General features: G+C 41.4%; 1 protein-coding gene across 9 annotated transcripts in view; it reads right to left on the bottom strand.

Moving 5' to 3' along the window:
• WDR20 (WD repeat domain 20) overlaps window positions 1-23,886 on the bottom strand; it is a 71,730-nt gene that overhangs the window by 34,529 nt on the left and 13,315 nt on the right. For 7 of the 9 annotated variants that reach the window (XR_006282437.1, XR_006282436.1, XM_043517837.1 and 4 more), the window contains exons 2-3: window positions 8,001-8,315; window positions 5,088-5,270 (exon numbers count right to left, since the gene is read on the bottom strand). Coding sequence is in view for 7 of the 9 variants with exons in the window: in XM_043517837.1 (XP_043373772.1) it covers window positions 5,088-5,270; window positions 8,001-8,315 (498 nt within the window). In the remaining 2 variants the exon portion in view is untranslated. The remainder of the gene's footprint in view (window positions 1-5,087; window positions 5,271-8,000; window positions 8,316-23,886) is intronic. The other 2 variants (XM_043517836.1, XM_038407967.2) reach the window with 1 other exon arrangement.

Genomic DNA, 23,886 nt, shown 5'->3' with positions numbered 1-23,886 from the left:
ACAGGAGAAGTTGGATCTTGGAGATGTTGTGCGAGGAGAATCTGTAAGATTTCAGACATGGCTTTAATGTGTGGGTCAAAAGAGACGGGAGAAACAAAAGTGACTAGGCTTCATGGTTAATAGTTCAGTTGCCCAACCGAGGATGCTGTAATTGGATTACAGACTTGTTCACTGGAAGTAAGACCACCACCAATTTATTTCACATACAATTAAGACAAAATTTTCCATCACTACAAAAATGGACTGAATTTGAACAGACAACCAGAAGCAAGAGGTTCCATAGTCTACTATAAGGGAATTCTGAGCCACTGTGCATGCACAGAATTAATGTCTGGTGTGGAATTTTCCCCCCATGGTAGAAAGTACTGTCTGCCCAAGAAGTGCTGCAGTTCCACCTTTTGCCTACCAGAAGCAGCTATGCCCCCAGAACAGCTGGCTGACCAGCAACAACAGCCAACTAACTGTATTTGTTACAGCAGCCTGCCAGCGGAGCCAGGTTAGGAGGCAGAGAGGGGAACACGGAGCTGCTGAGGGGTCACAGATTTGGGTTCAGAAGGGCTAGTGGGGGGGGGAGGGGAGAACAGATTGGGGAATGGGTTCAGTAGCTAGTGAGATGACAGCATTGAGCCAGAGGCTGCATGAGACGGGGCAGATGTCCCTGACTGAATGGGAGAGGCTCAGGGTCAGCCAGGGTCTGCATGGGAGAGGCTCCCCAACTCCTTAACAACCCCTGCCCTGCCCTCCTCTCCAAAGAAACAGTTCCATATTTCTCCCACCCACACGTAACAACCCTCCAGGTTCACTCCTAAGCTCCTTCCCACTCCCTCAGCTCCTCCATTACCCGACTCCCCCAAGCCTTTTCCCTGTTTTTGTGGGGTGTGGGAATACATTTCTGTATTGTAGTTTAAATGAATTACTCAAAGTTCTGCATTAATATGCCCAGAAGGGAATCTATTTGTCAAAAAAAATATTTCCTGAAGTGTGTGTGAGAGAGAGAGAGAGAGAGAGAGAGAGAGTTTTCTTCTAGATATACTTGCTGACACGTATTTTGAAATAAATTACCAAAATAATTGAAACTGGCATGTTTATATTGTGTTATTTTGACAAATAAAATATTCAGATTTTAAAATACTGCATGCAGAATTTTTAATTTTTTGGCACAGAATTCCCCCCAGAGTAATAGCCTCTTGAGCCTTTCAAGTCCCTATGTCTTGCATATTCAAATGATTTTATATTTGATCACAAAGTAATAGGACTGATTTTAGCTTACTGAACTTGTTTCATTAGGCATCTATGAGTGTAAAGATCTGGGATATCAGCAGGCTACTTCGTTAATCAGATATTTGTCAGAAGGAATCTGCCATCTTCACTGCTTTAGGGCAGAAGAGTGGTCTTTTTTAAAAAAAGGAGGCAGTCATATTTTGACCACTCCCCCAAGTGCTTTCAAATCACTGGTGACAACAACTGTATTTCTGCAGGTGATACAAGCCTAGACAAGTTTTGAACTGGATGGAAACATTTCCTAACTTGCAAGTGTCAAGGTCTCAACTTGTCTGCCCCTTGGTGGCTCCCAGATTTGGCAGCAATAGCTGAGGAATCTATTACAATTAAAACTATCAGGATCAGAGAACAAGTAAAAGTCTACACTTCAATACACTGCTAGTTGCAGCCAACCACACTTCAGCTTGAAAAAAATTGTGGTTAATGGTGGCAATTTTAAGATAAGGTTAGCACAGGCAATGAAACTTGTCACTATTAGCTACATTTCCCATCTCTGCTACTGCTAGTATTAAGTGACCTCCTCTGCCATCAGTTTTTTTGTTTTTTTCAAATACCATCTCATTTATCAATTGCCTCAGTGGTACAAGAGGCAATTCACTTCACTTTAATTAGTTATTGGGAAACGGGGAGAGTGTCCCAAGCTGTTTGAATGCATTTATCAACTTTTATTCTATCATCACCATATATACTGGCAAAAAATAGAACTAATTCACCACCAGTGCACCTTCATCTTTTAGAAGGAGTTGTGTAGGTAGAATGCAGGCTTTGTCATGGAGTTGGCTTACTCATGGTTAGACAACATGGGTCATGTCTTCACTTGGGGTTTTTAGGAAGAAGTCTCCATTGAGGTTATCACCGTTTCCTCTACATCAATGGGTAAGGCTAAGATTTTATCACTGTTATTTTTAGTAAAAGTCACAAACAGATCATAGGCAATAATCAAAAATTCACGGAGTCTGTGGCCTGTGCATGACTTTACTAAAAAATAACCGGGGGCAGGGCTAGGTAGGAATGGAGCCCTTTGGGGGCAGGGGGGCCACGAACAGACAGGCTGAGCCCTGGGCCATGGAAGGGGGGAGGCAGCACAGCCCCGGCGTTTCCATCTAGGGGCACAGCCCCAGGGGGCACATAGCCCCTGCTACAGAGCTGGCCACAGCTGTGGGACAGGGCTGCGCGGCCCTGACTGAAGCCCTTGCCCGGCCCCAGCTGCAGCTGGGGGAGGAGGAGGGTGGGTGGCACATGGCTGCAGCCCCCACCAAGCACGCAGGGCCGGCCTTTGGGGTGGACCGTACAGGCATCTGCCCAGGGTGGCCTGCCCAAGGGGGCACTGTGCGCAGGGTTTGGATTTCCACCTGACGATTTTCACTAAGTTGGGGTGACAGGACAAGGGGAAATCTGTGTGCGCTGCTGCCTCTCTGGGTCCAGAGTTGTTGGCAGTTGCTTGTGTCTGAACAAGCCTAGTTCAAGCTCCTGACCCTGAGTGTTTCCATAAAGAGACAGCACACTCACTCAGGCACACACACACAGTCCCTCCAACACACACACCAGGTCTCCCTACATCCAGCGTAGGAGTGAAGGGGCCACGCACAGTGCACGGGTTGAGATGAAGGGGACAAAGTGCAGAAGTTAGGGCAGGAGTGAGCAAACTTTTTGGCCAGAGGGCCACCTCAGGGTTACAAAACTGTATGGAGGGCTGGGTATGGAAGGCTGCGCCTCTCCAATCACTTCCCGCCCTCTGACTGACCCCCTCACAACCCCAACCCATCAACCGCCCCTTCTCCCTGTCCCCTGACTGCCTTGACCCCTATCCACACCCTGCCTCCCGACAGGCCCCCTGGGACTCTCACACCTATCCAACCCCCCTGCTCCCTGTCCCGACTGCTCCCCAGGACCCCCGTCCCAAACTGCACCCCCCCAGGACCCTACCCCCTATCCAACCCGCCTTGCTCTCTGTCCCCCCCCCGATACCCCACCCCCATCCAACCCGCCCGGTTCCCTGTCTCCTGACCACCCCCAACCCCGAACCTCCGCCCCATCCAACCGCCCCCTCACTGCCCAGCAGGGCCTCCTGCTCTTTAGCCAACCCCCCACCCCTTTACTCTTACCATGCCGCTCAGAGCGGCAGGACAGGCTTATTGGAAAGCCTGGGAGGTGGGCGGGTGCACGCTGAGCTGCCTGCGCAGCAGCGTTGCTGCAGGGGAAGGGGGACAGCGGGGAAGGGACTGGGGATAGCTTCCATGGCCGGGAGCTCAGGGACCAGGCAGGATGTTCCCGCAGGCTGGATGTAGCCCCCGGGCTGTAGTTTGCCCACCCCTGGGTTAGGGGCTCAGGAGGGAGGTGCACGGGTAGGATTGAAGGGGTGCAGGGTTGGGGTGAAGAGGGCATAATGCAGAGGTCAGGAGTGGAGGGATTAGGGGTGCAGGAGGGGGAGCAGGCATTAGGGGTGAAGGGGGCACAGTGCAGGGGTTAGGGGAGAAGGGAGGGTGGGGAAGCCCATGAGGGCTGGGGCAATGGGGGGGTGCCTCGCCCACAGGGGCTAGGGCACCAAAACGCAAGTTTGTTAACGGTGCCATTTTCCCTAAGGCCAGCCCTGCAAGCATGTGATGCCGCAGGGCTGGGGCATGTGGCCCCAACTGCAGCCCCCAGCAGGCGCGGGGCTGGGGATGCAGCTCCGACTGCAGTCCCCATCATATTCGGGATGCCACAGGGCTGGGGTGCACAGCCTCTGCTGCAGCCCCCAGAGGAAGCTGGGGGCTTGGGCTGTAGGGTCCTGGTTCTAGTCAGCCCTAGCTGCAGGATAGAGGTGCACAGTCCTGCTCCACCTCCACAAGCCCGAGAAGCCACGGAGGTCCAGTGAAGTCACAGAATCCATGACTGCCGAGACCTCCGATTAAATGGTAGCCTTATCAATGGAAATTCGAGTGCCGACAAGGTCATAGAAGTTTGCCATTGTGTCAAACTAAGACATTTATGTGAAAGTGATCAAATTTCAGAGGCCACTTGTGCCTTGTCTAAAGTGCAGCTCACACCAATGCAGTTGTACCAGTAGCGAATTATAGGTCCCATTTTTTTTAGTATAGACAAAATCACAGTGAAGCTTCACTCTGCTGTACTTTGGTTTCTACCAAAAGGCACCTTTAAATGTTGCATTCCAAGAAAACGCCAACTTTCCCCACTCAGCAAAACAAAGGGAATAGGGGAGAAGATAGGGGAAGTGGAAGAGGAAAGGGCAAGGAGAATTTCCTTCTCCTGATCTAGTTGTACCTCTCCTAGACGAGTGAAGATGAACTAGACAGGTCTAAAGCAACAGCCTACTGGGAATGAGACTGTGTTCAAGACCCTTCTCAGGGGAGGGAGGAGAAGAGGCCTCCCACCAATCCCAAGAGGAGTAAGCTAGGTTTGGAAGTTGAGCCAGGCTAGACCTCTTCTTTCAGGCTGTCTAGAATAAAGCTTTTGATTGCTAGAGTTAATTGCAAATTCTAAATTCAAATTTGGCTAATTATGCAGCCATTCAATAACCATGTGTTACCGTGCACAAGTGTTCTGTCACCCTTGAACAAAATGTTTGTGGAGTGTCTACAGTAGCGTTTACATTCATGCTAGTTAACTCGAGTCAACTGGCAATCAACTAACTCTAGTTACAATACAACCATAACTAGTCTAGACAAAACCTATACAATTTTTGTTTTGTGAAAAACACCTTTAGTGCAAGAGTTCACATATTTTTAGTAGCAATCTTTGAGCTTACTTACATAACTTTTAAAAATGACATGTTTGCATGCAAAAAGATCAAGATTCCTACTTACTTCCTCATTAAATAATTTGCTAGTTTCTTTTTTAATAGGGTCTATAAGTTGCACCTGGCCTGCAGAGAAGCCCACTAGTAGAGAGACACTTTCTGCTGTGGCTGTTAAGTGATTGAAGTCATGACATGTAGGTTGCGTTCCTTTGTATATCCTTTTGTCTATTGGTTTACTCAAGTCAGCAGCCTGCAAAAAGAGCAATGAAAAGATAGTCTGTTATGTATACACTTTTTATGATAAACTAAATTCTATTAGTGAACAAGTTTGCTGTATGTAGCAAGATGATCAACACAATGGCTAACAAATGTAGTGCGAAAAACCTTAAGTTATAAAGCAACTTTAAATATTAATCAATTTGGCTTTAGGAAGTTACCATTGCTGTGTGAACAAAAGGTGAGATGCTTTCAGCAATTTAACACACACCAAGAACCTTATTACATGCGTCTTTCAGTTTTACTAAATACTGAATAATGTCCACCCATTGTGGTTACACTACATCCCACATGAAGATTAATGACACTCAAAGAGTAATATCTAGGCCCCAGCCTCTACATAGTCACGTTTCCACCAGGGCTCCTTCTGAGAAGGGATGCGCCGATGGATGGGGGAAATGTCTCCTTCTCCCCACCAACTTTTCTGGCAACAGCTTTCCCACATACTTGTTGCTAGGCGGAGTTGTGTGTGGTACAGATTACAGCACAGGAAACATTTTTAGCCACCAGGTCTCGTCATGTCTACAGTAGGGAACTCTGGAGCCACTCTGAACTCCTTATCTGCACTCCTTCAATATTTGCTCCTGCTATAGAATCATATAGAAACTAGATTGCTTGTTTGAAAATTTAACACCTTCATGCTTTTTCACATTCTGCCCCATGTGCTTGGGAGCAGTTCCCTGTAAACTCACTTATTACACTCCTTCAAATCCCTCCTTCGCTGTGATGCCTACAAAAAACTTGACAATAGTTTGGTTGCTGCTGTGCTGAGACCACAGCTACCATGCCGATAAATATTGTCACATTGTTTACTTGCACTCAGTCAGGTCTGCATTCATCTATTGCCTCTTCTCTTACACTTAAGATTGTATGCTCTTCGGAGCAGGAACAGTCTTTGTTCTGTGTTTTTACAGAATCTAGCACAATGGAATCCTTGTCTGCAACTTGGGCTCTGAGGCATTACGACAATACAAATAATTCACAGGGTTTTTTTTAGTGCCAATACCATAAAGATATTTGTAGGAGACTATTCTCAATCATTGTTCTGTATAATAAGCAGCTCATAGAGTCTATACTCACGCTGCCTGGACTGCTGGAACCTTAACATTTATTCTGGAAGAAGGAATGGATCCCCCATGACCCTTGGTAGATAAAAGGGCTCAGACTGGCAAAGAAAGTTAAAGGCATGGAATAATTTCCACATAACAGACTGGAGACATTGAGACTATTTAATTTGTCTCCCCTAAAGTCTCTTTTCTGTCCTGGAAGACGTATTGTCATTTCATTGTTCTCTGGCTATATTGTAAGAGTCAACAATGAAAAAAAGCGCAGCTGAAAGAATCAATTTTAAATTGTTTTAAAAACCTTCTCTTTACACCCATTTCACTTCAAGAACTAACATTGGTCGAGAAACCATAGAACACAAATGTAAATCTGAAAGGGACCTCAAGAGCTCATCTAGTCAAGCCCCCTCTACTAAGGCAGGACCAAATATACCTCTAGACCATCCCTGACAGGTGTATGTCCAACCTGTTCTTAAACACCTCTAACGATGGGGATTCTGCAACCTCCCTTGGAAACCTATTCTAGAACCCAACTATTCTTATAAAGTTTTTCCTAATATCAAACCTCAATCTCTCCAGAAGACTGTTACTGCTCGCCCTACATTCAGCGGACAAGAGAACAATTGAGGAAGGAAGTCCATGCTAGGGATTCAGCACACCCATGCCCTCAACTAAGATGTGAAATAACACCACATTCTCAAAGTCAGATGCAGTTGGGGGCTTCAAGTTGACAGGAAAGCAGCTGTCTCTTTACACTTGTTTCAGTGACGCTTTGCTTGCCTTCAGACCATGGAAAGACAGCTATTCAGAACTTACAACTACAGGAATATTCATATGTGAATTGGCACAGGTATATGTTGTAATTATGTGACTTGCCCAAAAGGGCTTGTACCCTTTTAATGTACAAGGCCTTAATTTTCCAATTTATTTTACATGAAAAATCCAGCTCCAAACTTTGAGGGTGGGGTGGGGTGGTGGAACAGTTTTATCAGCTCTTTAGGCCGTATAGCTCAGAATAAAATTCTTTTCTTTCATTTACAAGGTCCATGCATCTGTTAACTGATGGAATTTTTATAGCAGCATCCCTTTGGGGGAGGGAGGGTTTAAAATGGGTATAGTTATGTTTAAATTCCTCCTCCTCTACTGGGAGAGGATAACTTGTAGCACCCTTCTATTGAAGGTGATACCCATAGATACCTGAACATGCAGTTGTAAAATTGAGAAAGTATGAACGGACAACCAGGTGGCCACCCTGCAGAGGCCACCACCATTTTCAAGCGTGGGTTATGTTGTTGGTTATTGGAGACAGACTGATTTATAGGTTTCATGGATTCACCATCTCAACCACCTGAAATAGTAGATTTCAATGCTTTTCTTTACATCCTAATAGTAGAGAATATCTAGAGCACTGGACTTGTGAAAAGCCTGTGTGTGATTGATGTGGATATTGAGGGATCTATAAACATTCTATGCATGTCCAAGCATCTCTGCTGGATACGATGTTTTGGACAAAAAGGGAAGCACCATTTCTTGGACTGTGAAAAAACCTAGTTAATTTTTGGAATAAAGACCATGTCTGTTCAGAGACCCACATCATTGTGAAATGTGCAGTACTATTCCTCAAGAGGGAAGGCCCCTACCTCTGACACCCTCCAGGTAGAAGTAACTGCTATCAAGAAAACCATCTTGGAGACAAAATACATGGGTACTTTTCCAAGGAGCTCAAAGAAATGCAGAATCAGGGCAGTAACAACCAAACTGAGCTCCCAGAATGCCGTTTGATGAATCTTAATGAAGTAAAGATGCAGCTCTGAGGAAATGCTCAAGATCTCAGGTAAAGAGATCATCTTCTGGCCTTTGGAGGAAAGTATGCTATATAGTGCAGCCATTTGTTTCAATGTTAAAATGTCGACACTGAAATCCCTGATCAGACCTTCCTGTAAGAATTCTAAAATCTGCAAACAGATGGCAGAGGAGAAAACAGGGTGAATTTATTAAAATCAAAGTAACTTAAATCACCAATTTTAACCATAATTTAAAGCAGGAAATCTTAATTTAAATAATTGATTTTAATCTTTTGCATTTGTATTTATTTTCCTAAAGAAAATTGATTCTCACCGGTTAGTAACCATAAAAACCATGTTGATTTGCCTTTACACTAAATTTAGAACTTTTTACTAATTAGGATAACTTTACACACTTAAGCAATTATATAGTTTAACAAAGTAAAACATTATTCAGATTCTTAAATTCTCTTAGAAAATGGCAAATTATAATTTCTTATTTACTAGATTAATGTACTCATGATCTGTCTCAAGTTGCATTTGGATAGAAGCTGGAATTCAATCAAAACGCACAAAACAGTTATTTAAATAAAACTACATTAAAGGTGCTGAATACAGCAGAAAAAAACTAGGTTTATAAAAACACGTTTTGTATTTAAAACTGATTTATGATACAAAGGAAATATCTGTAGTTAGTGAACTAAACTATTTCTAGTCACCATGTCCCTTTAGGGTTTTAGGCCTAGTAGATCTCATCCTCTCACCTTTATTTTTATTCAGAGATTGGAAGAGGAAAACAAGATTTTCTGCTTTTTCATCTTTCACCTGGTTTCTCAACTTTGAATGAACTAATTATTCAAAAAATGAAGAAAGTATTTTATGCACCTGCAGAAGCGTCTGCTGTCAAAGCTGGTTTAGCACTTCCGTAAATTCTGGTTCCAGGTGCATACTCAGCAACTTCTACCAGGTTCAGTGGTTTGACTAATACTTTGGCATCAAGCATGTACTGCTTAACTATTTTTATTTAATTTAAATTATTGTAAAATTATAGTAAGTTTAGGCCTTAACATTGGATACAAGTTTCAAAATTAAATGTTTTATTTTCAAAAAGAAAAACACATTTAAATTTAAAAAACGCAGTTTAATAAAATCAGTTTTTCTCATTAATTTTTATCCATTCGGAGAAAAGCAATGTTTCTTGCATCGCCACTTGGACTTCCACCAGGTTCACAAAATAGAAGGAATGTGTGGAAACTTTTCTAGATGGCAGCAGAATGGAGATTACAGCTTCTGTATATCCCATGTCACCTACAAGACCATTCAAAAGCCATACAGTTAGTCTTCTGTACTCTGATACATCAGTCCCATAGAAAGCAAATCCTGTCTTAAAAGGGAGGACAGTGGGATCAGACCGAGCCATGTTGAAACACTGGAAAACCAGGGCTGCCTCAACCAATGCAGAGCCACTATTACCACCAGTGCACTCTCCCTCCTTGTCTTCTGGTTAGCTCTGAGTAGCAGGAGGAAACAAGTAAAGGCATACAGGAGGGCTACAGGCCACCTCAGGGAGCACCTATGCTTACTATCTTTGGATCTCTCTTTCAGGAGGGAAAGGAGGGGACCTTACAGATGTAAAGTTTGAAAGGACCCTGAAATTCCTCACTATAAAGTGAAGCTTCTGGGTTCAAACTCCACTCTGCTTGATGTAGCTGTTCTTTGCTTAGCCAGCTGGCAACCATTTTCCTCTTTTCTCCAGTATTTAGAGCTCTGAGGGACTGCAGGTTCTTCCTCCACCCAGAATGTCAGAGATGGGCTTCATTGGGCAGGGATGACTACATTGTCCCACCTGTTTATTGATGTGGGCGACTGTAGTAGTGTTGTCCCTCACCATTACCATATGGGACATATTTATCTATGGGGAGAGAGCTCTGAATTCATGGCAGTTGTCCTGAACGTCAACCTGTTTACACCATTTCTTCTCCTGTTCCATCCAAATTCCCTGCATTGAATTCATCTGTGTGCGCCCTTCATCTCTTAAACTTGGCATTGGATGCAAGTACTACTCTGTCCACCAGGGCTCTGGGTAATTCATTCCTGAACCACGAGTACCATCTTAGAAAATACTAGGCTCCAAGAATTTGAACTCTCCTAAACTAAAGTGAACTAAAGTGTGATGATACAGGGACAGCAAAAACGACTGGAGATTTCTAGCGTGCAACTTCTGGCCAACTACAGCACGTCCACAAGCAAGACGACAAATGGGGAAGAGGAAGTTCCCATTTTCCAAATAATGACAAAGTCTACTTAGTTGATTGTCACCAGCATGGACATTAAACATTTGCTTCTTGAGTCTGGGATTTTTCAGGAACTTGAAATGCTTATCAACCTTGCTTGGTCTTTTTATTTTTTTCTGGGGATTCCCATTCCTCCTTGATCACATCTATCAAGGCCATATTGAGGGCAATATATGGCTGTTTTGGATCTGAGGGATAACACTTCCAAGTGGTGTAGTCATTCTTCTGACCTAGTTCCTCCTCTTAGTCTTAGAAGTTTTCTCAGGAGGCAGATCTAAATTGGAAGCTGTCAAGCATGGTTTTGAAAAATTCTAACTGGAAGAGTTCTTTTTTTCCCCTCCTGTTTCCTCTTCTGAAGCTTGCCCTTCCCTTGCAGGATGACACTGAAGGACTCCTGTACCTGCAAAAATCTAGATTTGTGCTTCCTTCTTAGACCTGCTCCTCCTTGGAGGAATCAGCATCAGAAGATTGAAACAAACAGGAAGGACACCTCTGCCTGGATTAGCTCTCCTGAGTAGTAGAATCTTTTTAGGAATGCTTTGTTTTTTTTCCCCTGTGATGAGTTGAGGGACAATAGTGACCATGGGTACGGATCGCTGTACTTATTTCTCATTTCCTTCTCTATCTTTCGCTCTGTGGGTGCTTGCCATTAGATTCTGAGGTTGACAGAGAAAACTGTTGCTGGGAAAACTCAGAGGATTCCCTAGTAAGGGCAGTACTCAGATTCCCTGGACTTGATACTTCATTTGCCCTGCACTGAATCCCTTGCCTGCATGTCCAGAGAGGGAGGCTTTGACCAAACCTACACAGAGAGGCTCACCCGAGGAGAAAAGTTGCTCTGCGAGATCTGGGTCCACGATGATAAATCCCAGAATCTGACACTACCACACTTAACTGAAACTGGCAGGAACTGAAAACTTCTCTGTTTGGAAAATGACATCGGTCAACCTGTAGTCAGACTTGCTTGAAAGATGAAGAGGGTTTTCTTGAAGCATCCCCTCTCTCATGTCACTTGATGTATTCAATCAACTAGTAGATATCCCTCCTGTACATCTTAGCTATATCAAAAGAGCACCAAGATGACAGTAGGGTATATATTTCCTTTTGAGCTACAAGGCCTTCTTAAATTTTTTTTAAAATTTAACTAAGAAAGTTTCCATGGCAGCTCCATTTACAGTCAACACACGTACCTCTAGGTTCCTCAGTGGTTAGCAATACCTGTCTTGCCTGGGATTGACTTTCCATGGCCTCAGGCAAAGCTGGTGTTGTAACAGTAAGCTCTGTGTGCCACCTGAACAGCCTGAGATTTACAGTAAGCAATCTCCTACTACAGCTAAGGAAATCTCTCTCAAAAGAAGGATCCCAGTCCAGAGGATCTTCCGATCTTGAATGACAGTGGGTAACATGGAGAGATCAGGCATTCATAGCTCTTGCACAAATTGTGAAAAAACTAGGTGTACAAAAGAAGTGTCTTTATTATTATTTTAAATAAACACTTGTCAGTTCCTTAACTACAAATGAGTTAAATTTGGGGAGTATAAGTCATAAATTACTTGTGAAAGAGCTGACCCTGCTCCCTGGAAAATGAACATGAGGAGACACACTGCACTTCTTGGGCCCTTTCTTGTTCATTTCATAAAATTGTAGCAATATAGGGCTGACCTTGAGAGGTCATCTAGTCCATCCCCTGCAACAATGCAGAATGAACAAAAACCTAGACCATCCCTGAGAGAGGTCTGTCCAACCTGTTCTTAAAAGCCTTCAAGGACGTGGATTCCACAACCTCCCTCAGAAGCCTATTCCAGAATTTAACTATCCTTACAGTTTTTTCCTAATATCTACCTAAGGGCTTGTTTACACTGGCACTTTACATCACTGCAACTTTCTTGTCAGGGGTGTGAAAAAAACACCCCAAGTGCTGCAAGTTTCAGTGCTGTAATGTGTCAGTATAGACAGTGCACCTGCACCGGTAGCTACGCCCCTGGAGGTGGTTTTTGTGTGTGTGTGTGTGTGTGGTTTTTTTTTTTTTTTTTTTTTTTTAAGAGCACTGGGAAAGCTCTCTCCCAGCACTGTGTAAATAAGTTTCAATAGTTCATGGATTAGGGACCCAATCTTATGAGGTTCCAGGGGCTTCTGTATAGATTATTTACGTTAATCTTTCTATCTACCCAATGGGACTCCGTGCTAAGTATAGAAGATACCATCAGAGATGCTTAGTTTTGCAGTTCTCAAACTGTGAATTTGTGTCTCCAGAAATATGCTTGTTAGCAAAAATGGTTTTAAATAAATAAAAATAAATAAATATATAGAGGTGAGAAATAACAGACCTCATCCTTGTTGTTCCTCTGCAAATTTGTGTACACAGTCAATCCCTTACCTCTCTCTAAAAGTGCAAAGTTTCAAAAAGTTCAATGAATAGAAGATTGTTGGGGGTGGAATAGATCTGGACAAGGAGAAGTCTGCAGATAAACGTGAGAAGGAAGGGACAGGCAGTAGCAACAAAAGTGAAACTGTTTGAGCAGCATATTCTAGAAGTCTTGAGATCTGAGTGTAGCCTTCATTGATTTGAGATCTACCATACCATTCTCCCACTAGAAGGGAAAACCTATAATGGCAGCAGGCCAAAAAGAGACCCAGTTTGGGAATAAGAACCATTCAAGAAATATATGTTTGCTGATGTTTTAAAGAAAGTCACACCAGAGAACTGGAGGAAGTCACTTAAGCACTTGGATTCGGTGACTGTTGAAGTGATAACCTCACTTGTAACAGCAGTAGCTTCTTCTGCCAGTGTTGAAAGAATATTTTCTTCCTTTGAACTAATTCATTCCAAATTGAGAAATCGTTTGGGACCTGAAAAAGCAGAAAGCTTGTTTTTCTTTTCCAGATTATGAACAAAACAGGAAAATGAAGGTGAAGATGACTGAGTTAGCTGCAGAAGCCAATATTAAGTTTCTCATGTTGACCTGGCTGACTTAGTCTATTTAATTTTTGTTGTTGTTTTTTTTAAAACACCCTATAACTATTTTAGTTCAAAACAATTTTAACAAAAACAAACCTGATTGTAAAAAACTTGAATGTTTAACTGAATTCAAAAATTCATATGCTTGTTTTGTTAAATTATGATGCTATTGAAGAAAAAATCCAGAATACATAACTTTGTTCTAGTTAAATAAAACAATTTAAATGTCTGTCTGGTGATGTTATCCTCCTAATACAGCATGGCAAGAAAATCCTCCAAATATTAATGATTAACCTGTTGAATTGGAGATATTTATGAGTTCACCTCCCAGTGACCTATCTGCTTTAATTACCTTTGGTAAATGAAGCATCAGAAAATGAATGATTGTTCGGTTATAGCTGTAAAACTCATCTGAAAAGTTTTCAAAATAAATCACTTTAAAAATGTATAGTGTGGTACCGTCTAAAAATGAAACCTACATCTCTGAGTTGTGAAGAATATGTACAGTAACTCCTCACTTAACATCCTCCCGCTTAACGTTGTTTCAAAGTTACGTCACTGCTCAATTAGGGAACATGATCGTTTAAAGTTGTGCATTGCTCACTTATAACATCGTTTGGCTGCCTGCTCTGTCCACTGCTTGTAAAATTTTGTGGAAGAGCAGCAACTTTACAAGGGTGCATTGCACAAGTTCTTCTTCTCCACCTCCTCCCCCTCACTCCCAAGGCTTCCCCACCTCCAAACAGCTGTTTGGCAGCGCTTAGGATTTTCTGGGAGTGAGGGGAAAGCGCAGGAAAGAGCCACGTTTTCAATCCTCCCCCTCCTCTCAGAAAGTCCTAAGTGCAAAGCACTGGGGAGAGAGGGAGAGGAGTGGGGAAGCACCATGTCTCCACTCCTCCCCCTTCCTCCCAGAAAGTCCTAAGCACCGCCAAAGAGCTGTGAAGGGGGGAGGAGCGGGGATGCAGCATGCTCCTGAGAGGCGGTGGAGTGGGGACGGGAAGAGGCGGGCCAGGAGCATCCCCTGGCAAAGTCAGCACCTGTTCTTCTCTAGGTAAGCTGCCACTGCTGATGCGAAGGTGCTTCCTAGCATCCTTGCCTGCAGCAGGCTGTGCCCATGTGGGGTAAGCCGGGGCACTTCCCAACCACAGTACAGTACATAATGCCTTTTGTCTGCCCCAAAAAAGTGTCCTTGGAATCTAACCCCCGGCATTTACATTAAAATGTATGGGGAAAATGGATTTGTTTAACATTGTTTCACTTCAAGTTGCATTTTCCAGGAACATAACTATAACATTAAGTGAGGAGTTACTGTATTAAGGTTATAACAACCAACAAGAATGTACTTTTACGTAGAAATCCATCATTAAACCGAATCTTCCTGACTAGTGATTTAAATTATTTAAATCAAATTCACCCTGCAAGATTCTAACAGTTTTGTGATCATCAAGACCAGATGTTTATTAATTAAATGCAGAAACAAGGTATTTCAGGTATGCTGAAAAGTTCCCGCAAAATCATATAAAAACAGGGACTGTCCCAGTAAAACTGGGAGACATGGTCACTTTCTTAATTTTATATTTCAAAATTAAGTGTCTCAGGCCATTTCATTACATAGGCTTAGCTTGTTCATTTTTGACAAAACTAATAAGATTAGAAAAATATTGTGTTCCCAAGTTCTCAATAAAACTTGCATAATAATTTTTATGCATCTCATTTTAGGTCATGTATAAAAACCATATGTGCTTTGGAAGTGAAGAGTCACTTTCAGAAGTATTTCAATGTATAGCCTGCTGGATGAAGAAGATAAAACTCATAATGGCTCTATAATTTAAGGCCAGAATCTTGGGTGCATAAATCTATAGTTAGGCATAGGAATAAGAATGGTTTAGTTTTCCAGGAGGATTGAAGCATCCATAGCCTCCACTGAAGTCAGTGGGTATTCAACACTTCTGAAAAAAATTCAGACTAAGTGTACAATTTTACACACCTAAAGTGAAGACTTCTGGTTTTTTAAATGTCTAAACATTAAAAATTCTAAATATTTTTTTCAATTTGTATAAAAATTGGAACACATTTATCTAAAGCTCTTATTAGCCTTACCAAATAGTAAGGGTACAAAATCAAAGCAACCTCTCTCCCTATAAACTGGAAGAGGAAAAAAAAAAAAAAAAAAAAAACACTCTTGGGGTATGCACAAACCTACAAACCCTTAGCTTACCCTTTTTCTTCCCTTAAAGCTGGGAAGAGAGAAAGGGCTTTGCAGAAGAACATGAAGGTTAACAAACTTGGCTTACTTCAAACCAGGAAAAGGGGTGAAGGAGAGTTAAATTCTAAAGTTCTGAAGACCTTCACAGAAAGAGACTACCTTTTGCACTGAGAGCCAATGCTATTGTAATATGGCAGAGTTGCAGTCTCCAATATATCCAAAGCCATGTTTACAATAGACATTTTATCCATTTTCAATTGAACCTTCTACAGAATCAGTTAAAGCACAAACTGTTCAGAGAATCCACACTGTTACAGCACCATTCTAGCCGTATCAGATCCAAAGTTCTCCAGATATCTATACCACATGCCCAGGCATAGCTCAGTAAACAGTTGATTCTGGGAGATTTTCAAAGATCCCTGGTGCACTGCAGCTGGCCTTGCAGAAAGAATAGGCTGTGTCTAGCCTTGGGAAGTCTTCCAAGGAATTTTTAAAAACTCCAGCTGCATTATAACCAAAGGACTTGTTTCAGAGATGAAGTCAGCAGAGACTAATTAAACAGACACCTACCAATCTTTTCAAGTTGTTTGTTTCTACATATTTAAGGTAATAGAATTAAAATAATTTTTCTTTCTCCCAGAAAAGTCTCACAACTCTAGTAAGCAGCCAATTCACATTAGCACTTCCATTGTTCCAAACACTAGTGGGAGATTTCCCTAGAACTGTCAGCATAGACCAGGCCAGTGTGCCGAGAAACAATTTATGTTTGGAGCCAACAAAGCCACTAACTAGTTATAAACTCAGCCTGATATTGTAGGATAGACAGTGATTTAACACTGAAGCAGTAGAATTTTAAATTAAAAAGAGAGTTACAGTTCCCACTCCTCATCGTGAAAGTATGAGACCAAAGAGGTCTGGTGTCACCTAAACGTCAAATGCACTGAATTATATAACAGCATTAATTGCTCATGCAATGGTATCAGACTATAGTGTAGGAACACAAGTGGAGATGAACTAACAGTTTCAGTTTTGCTTCATACAAAAAAAAATCCAATATCCTCAGTTTTATCTCTTGAAATACTAAATAAACTACATATAGTAGCAAAGTTGTCTTGTTCATAATTATAGCAGTTTCTATTACACCCCCTGCTTCCTTTTTCACATGCTCCAAATTCTAAGCCATTCATCTTTTCTACAGATGTTTTTCCACACCTAGGCTATGTCTACATTACCGTGGTAAGTCAACCTAAGTAACACTACTCCAGCTACATGAATTACGTAGCTGGAGTCAACGTAGCTTAGATCGACATACTGTGGTGTCTACACCAAACTGGGTCAACAGGAGATGCTCTCCCATTGACTTACCTTACACCTCTCGTTCCCCATGGACTACTGGAGTCGACCGGAGAGCGCTCTGCCATGGATTTAGTGGGTCTTCACTAGATCCGCTAAATCGACTCCCGGTGCATCAATCGCAGCAGCGTCGATCCTGCAGACGCCTTAGTCTCTGCTTAAGTGATTTGATGGGAAGTCTGAAGAAAATGCCTGCAGACTTTTGAGTTACAAGGGAGTGAAGATTTTTTTTGTTGTTGTTTTTGCATAAACTAGCCACTTTTTTGCTGTAGCCACGTAAAAACACAGCTGAAGTAGGAAACAATCCAAATCAGAGCTCTATAAAAGCAAACTACAGATTGTCAGCCTGAAATGAGAAGACGGCACTACAACGGAATATTTACAGATGTCAGCTGATGTTTGGAAGTATGAACTACGCTTATTAGTACTGCTTACAATTAACTACATGCATCATTAAAACAGACTTATGAGCATCATTCATCCATTATTTAAAATACTTGGAATACACTGCAATATGTTCCTTTACAATCTCCAATTAAGAAAGTATACCATTTCTGTGAGCCAATTAAGTGGATTCTGACAGATTTAGAAATTTTACTAGACTACTCCACAGTAATTTGATCAATAAGCTCAAATGTAATTTTAAAGTTTAAACCACATCTTAATTCTGTTCCCAGCTACCCAAAAGCCGGGAACTTAACATGGGTATTGCAGATTCTCCTCTCTGAAATAGAGGGTATTAATTCTCACCCTACTCTAATTCCCTACATTCCACCCAACCCTTCAATGGATCCTTTAGTCTGCTCCCACTCCTAAAGTCATACCTTCTTTCATGCAATCCCCTACACTTATACCAGTCTCTCTTCCCATGGAAGAAGTGCCACTCTTTCAAACTATTTTTTAACAGTGAATAAGGTACTGTACAAACAAGATGAACTAGATTTATGGAAAATAAGTCAATGTAAACATGTCAGATACCAGCTAAACCAAGTATTCTGATATAGTTCTGCAAATATTCTTGACTAGTTAGTTCATTGGGTCAACAAAAGTGACATGAAAATGTTTTCAGGTGAAAATAAGTAGTTTAATTCCCCAACATTTTAAATTGGCTCATCCTCCCCACATTAGTATGAGCGATTTACTGGTAACACAAGTAAAACTAGTTGGAAAGTTACAACTACTGTTAAGATTTGCCAATGAATGCTGCCTTTGACAAGTTGCACTTCTCATTTAAACAAAGGCAGCTGAGCTGCTTTTATATTGCCAGAAAAATATGAAGCAGTTTGGAAACGGTGCTTATTTACTTTCAGCATGACAATCATCTATCCCACAGACTGAATGCCACCAGCCTATTTCACAAGGCATCTAGTCTATGAAGATCTCCTTCTCACACAAAAGTTACTTGACCTGTTAGACTAGTCCTCTCCTCTCAGCCACACTGCTATTATCTTGGTACAGTCAATAGTTCTCCCTTTAGCTATTCTAACCTCTCATACAATTTCTCCCTTTCATCTTCTCCTGTCATTCTCAAATTTTTCCAGTCTTCTCTTTTCAATGGCGTCTGCTCATCTTTGAAATCAAATTTATGCTACATCTTCACATCAATCCCATTGACTGAAGACCATGTGCCATCTTCTATGAAGATTACACCCACTGCATATTTTGTATTGTACAACTTGTCTTTTGTTAAGCTCGTCATATAGTACCAAACAGCATTATATTTAGCATAATTGTGCTGAATTGAATACATACACATTTTCATTCCTGTGCTGTGCAAAGTTTAGTTCATAAACTAAGCCGTTGATAGTTACAAGCCAGTTTATTTCTTCTCTAAACTTTAGAAAAAGTCACATTTCAAACGGAAGTGAATATGCTGTTCTCTTTCTTGGGATACCAGGAAAAGAAGGCTTTATGAAAGCTATACAAACTCCCATATGGGAGGTCAGCAGTATCAGGATGTTAGAGGTTTTCAATTCTAAAGAGACAGACTGGGTATGTATTGGAGACTACAATCAAGCAGAAGCCAATAGCGAAGTATAATGAGAAATTCATATGATTCCCCCCCGCCCGCCCCCCCAGCAAAATTGATTTTTTTAGTTACATATTGTATAAAAGATAATTTGTTAAGGAACAATAAGCATGCTAGAATGCAATTTTGGTGCTAGAAGACTTCTTCTGCTCTAATTTTAAAACTATCCAGATATTAGAAATACTCTATGGTCTTTAGCTCTTTAAAATATCTGTGGCAAACAAAATTGCAGTTCATCTGAAGTTTTTAAAATGTTAAGTAAAGAAACTGAGCAGCGTAATGAATAAGAATATTTCCCTCTTTAAGGATATCCTGACATTTCAGAAAAAATTAAGCATTGTGTGTAATTAACATTTTTAAAGCCATATTAATTCATTATATCAGCCATCATAAACAAAGCTATACAGTTCACTAAAAATACATTCCAGTAGCCTCATACTAATGGAAAATCTGCAAGCTGACTGCAAGATCATAGTCCTTCAAATCAGACCAAGTTTAACTCCCCACAGTTGGAACTGAACTATGTATTTGTACTGAAGAAATACCTAACAGCAATCAAAGATCAAGGCCCCATTGTACTAAGCACTGTACAGACATTCAGCAAAGACAGTCCCTACCACAAAGAGCTCACAGTTTAGGTATAAAATTTTGAGATATGATTTAAAAAAGGGAATTCACAACAGAAATTTACCAGAAAAACCAGCACTCAAGATTTCATTATCATCTATTGCTATAATAAAATATTATAATCTAACATTTTAATCTGACAGTGTAAATTTGATATTTGTGAGGGGAAAATTCAGTTACAAAGCAGCCAGCATAACTGCACCCTGTATTGCATCCGATGTTGCTATAGAAACTTATTTCACTGTAGCAGTGCTTGGTAATCACTTTATATTCTCTTCATTACAAAGCTCAGTACAAGTCAATTTCTGATTTTGAACCAATTACTATCCTGTAAACATGGATCTTTTCTGACTGTTAGGTCTTACTGGCCCATAGGAATGAATACCAGAGTGTTTTGGTGTTATCTTACACATACCCAACCCAAATAATTCCATCATGTTGCAGCATGTTAAAAAATCAGACTACTACTAATATTCAATAAAAAAACTTTAATTTACTGTTATTCTAGAAGTTTTAAAAACAGTCTGATAGTAGTAGTTTGAATAAATGAAATACTTGCCAAGGAGGAGTCATTATTTCAATACCAAAAATGAGGTCCAACAGGTTTATGTTTTTACTACAAGCCATATCTGGTCATAGTCAGAAAAGATGCAATTTTGTACACTGTGAATTGCTGTACTGATGTTATTTCACACTTCTAGCATTTTCCTTCCATGTCTCTCAAAGGCTCTCTAACATCCCTGTGAGGCAAGTAAATATTCTAATTTTACAAGCAGGAACCTGAGGCAAACAAAGAAACTACCTGAAAAAAACATGTACTGAGGACCTGGCCTCAATACACATTCATCCTGTAGAGTAGATGGGACTAAACATGTCTGAGCTATGCTACTGTGTTGGACAGACCAAGCACTTCATCTAAACTGCAAGCCAGAACCTTATTTTAGAAGTTCTAGGAGTGGAAGGCAGAAAGTCTCACTCAGATAAAACCCAAGTCTCCCAACTTTCAGAACTGTGTTGTAGGCACAGAAGCATTCTTACTTTACCTTCACCCAACATGTTTGTTACTTGTAAGCAAAGCCAGAATGGCATTCAAGTTAAATAAGTTGTCTGCTGCTCTGCAATTTACAAGAGCAGCAGAAAGCATAATTTTATATTTCTATATTTCAATTTAGAAGGTAACAAAACATGGCACTGGAATTAGTCCTCCCCCTGCCACCAATGGTTATGTTCCTAGTGCCTAACAAATCCATTTGCCCACTCACCAATAATAAGCTGGAAGGTTTTCCTGGGAAATGTGGGGAGAGGCTAAGCCAATATCTGCAAAATTAAAGCTTTAAAAATGAAGTTTAGTCCTTCAAAAAAGTCTTCCGAATAAGAACTGCATGTACACAAAGCAGTGTTGTCTTCCCAATTCTGCAAGCCAACTGCTCGAGTACCTCTGAGGCTCCTCATAGCTTTGCCAAACAGCAGCTGAGTGAAATTAATATCCAGCTCTTATCACATTTATCAGTAGATTTCAATGCACTTTGCAAAGGAGGTACCCAACTTTATCCCTATTTTACAGATGGGAAAACAGCAGTTAAGTGACTTGCCAGAGATCACACAGGAAGTCTGTGGCAGAGAAGGGAATTGAATGCAGGTCTCTCAAGTCCAATGCTAGTGCCCTAATCACCAAACAATCTTTCCTTTTACACCAGCAAAAGCACTTTTATACCAGTATAATCATTTGCACTATGATTTTTGCCAGCACAGACAGAATGCCAAAAAGAATCACACTCATAACCGACATTACTATGCCAGCAAAAGTTTCTAGTATAGACTTAGGCCCAAGATCCTTCTTTTTCCAGCAATTAGGACATGGAGCTTTCAAATCTGTCAAACACAAAATGTGGGCTAATGCAAAAAAAAAAAAAAAAAAAAATTAAAAAAAAAAAATGGTACTCCGAAGCACGACTAAGGGACAGCACATGAGTAGACACTAAAGTATCCTCACCTTTTCCAGCACTTTATGATGGCAGGGGACTAGGCTTCTCAGAGCACTGACACAGATCTGACTACCAGCCTCCTTCACTCCCCTTCATGAGGATTTGTACTAAACCCTCTAACCAACTCAGGATCAGCAAGAAGCTATTACAAAGAAAGCAGTGTTCAAAGATCTCCAGCCAGAACTAAGGTTGACCAAATACCAGATGTCATGTGGATGGACACATGTTAATTAGAAGACATGTCTAGAAGCCTCTGGCATACATCATCAGGATTGGGAGAAGTACCTGTTAATGGATTTTTATTTTTTTTAAACTAGGTAGAGGCCCCATGTTAGGAAAAGGATGTGAAAGACTTAGCTCTTGTCTAACTCATCTGGGAAAGCTTCCTACTTACCCCAGGTAAGTGAATTTTTAAATGCCTGCACTAACAAGTCACTACTTCAAATGAAGAGCCTTTTTAGCATATACATTTCGCTTCATCCAGGTATATGCAAATTCAAAAAGGGTCAAAATTCAGCTGACAAAGTTAAGAAATGCAGGTTAACCTAATATGCTAATTTGATGTGGATACAAGTAGACGGTTTTGTATCTGAACACAAGGAAAAAAAACACATTTAGGGAAATTCTAGCTGTATTAAAGTTACTTGTTGCGATATAGAGCTAATACTAAACAATTACAGAATGGTAATTTCTTAAGTATTCATCTGACTCAGTGGTTCTCAAACCATGGGACACTTGTGGCTCAATCAGCACCCAGCTGTGGCCCATGTGACATCCTCAGGGCTGTAATTAGGACAGAGCAAGAGGGGCACCTTCCCCAGTGCAGAGCCAGTGGAGGGGGGAGGGAGGAGAACAGGGTGGCACAGGATTGGGCCCAGAAGCATCATCAGGAGGCCAGGGTGCTCAGCACTCCCAAACCCCACAGGATTTCAAGTCCAGTAACCCTGGTTGGAGCACACTCCTCGGCACTAGGACACAGCAGCAGGTGGGCAGGGCAGGCTGCACTGCTGAGCTACATGCAGCCAAGGGGGGCTGGGGCACAGCAAGGGGATACAGCCAATGCATGGGGTACAGACTGTAGGTGGGGGGGACTGGTGGCTGGGGACAGTCCCTGGATGGGAGCTAGATACTGGGGCACAGTCCCTAGATGGAGGATTGAGTGCTGGGCAGCAGTCTTTGGGGGCTCCGCAGCCATGCTTTCTGGATGCTCACCCCAGCCGCACCACCAACAGCAGCACAGAAGTGAGGGTGGCCGTACATCATACCATGCAACCTTACAGTAAATTCATTTTAACAGGTAATGTTTTGACTTATTTTGATACTTTAAAATGCTCTTAGACATTTGCCAGTGTTGAAATGAAAGGTGCTATATTGATTTGAATTGTATTGTTGTCATATAGTAAATACTAAATGGGGCCTGATTTTGGGATACAACCTTTTCTGGCATGCACCTTTCATTTTGTCAGGATGTAAGTAACTTCCTACTTTAGTGCTTTGGCTCATCCCACCATCAGAAAAGGCTCCATGTACTCAAAAAATTCTAGTACTGCAAAATGAAGTCATAGAAACGGTTAGTAAAATAAAACAAATCCATCTATGTTCATTCTAATAAACTTCTGTCCTAATCTGAAAAAGGCAGTCTAGCAACACATGTAGAGCTGCAATACTGTTTAATTTATTTTCATAGCTAATTATCCTAGTAAACCAAGCTGTTAAACACAGTGGTTCTCAGACTTTTGTATTGTTGACCTCTTTCCCAGCAAGCCTCTGAGTGTGATCCCTCCTTATAAATTAAAAACTTTTTTTTATATTTAACACTATTATAAATGCTGGAGGTGACGCAGGATTTGTGGTGGAGGCTGACAGCTTGTGACCCCCACATAATAACCTCATGACCCTCTGAGAAGTCACAACTCCCAGTTCGAGAACCCCTAAAAGCATTCAGATCATTGAATTATGTAACTGAACACTTGTTTGCAACTTATGTATGAAGTCGCAATGAAATTTTTAAAGTTATTTAGCACATCTTTAGAGGACTGGTGTCCATAATGCAAAAATTAAGGGAAAAAACTGGCAAAATGAAAAAACGTACAGAAAAATGCAGTCACAAGGTCACATTTTCAGCAAGATAACTTACTGCAAAACAGAGGCTATAAAAATGATTTCAAACTCACAGTTCAAAACTTAAAGGTAACTCTCCTACATGCACCTGGACATTTAGAACCAGACTTTACAATTCACAGGAGTCTTGCTCAGCAGATTACAAGACTATGATTTATGAAAAATTAA

The sequence above is a fragment of the Dermochelys coriacea genome, chromosome 6, assembly GCF_009764565.3.
Source record: "Dermochelys coriacea isolate rDerCor1 chromosome 6, rDerCor1.pri.v4, whole genome shotgun sequence".
Classification (NCBI taxonomy): Eukaryota; Metazoa; Chordata; order Testudines; family Dermochelyidae; genus Dermochelys; species Dermochelys coriacea.
Note: the sequence above shows the minus strand (reverse complement) of the source record. Positions and strands in the feature narration are given on the sequence as shown.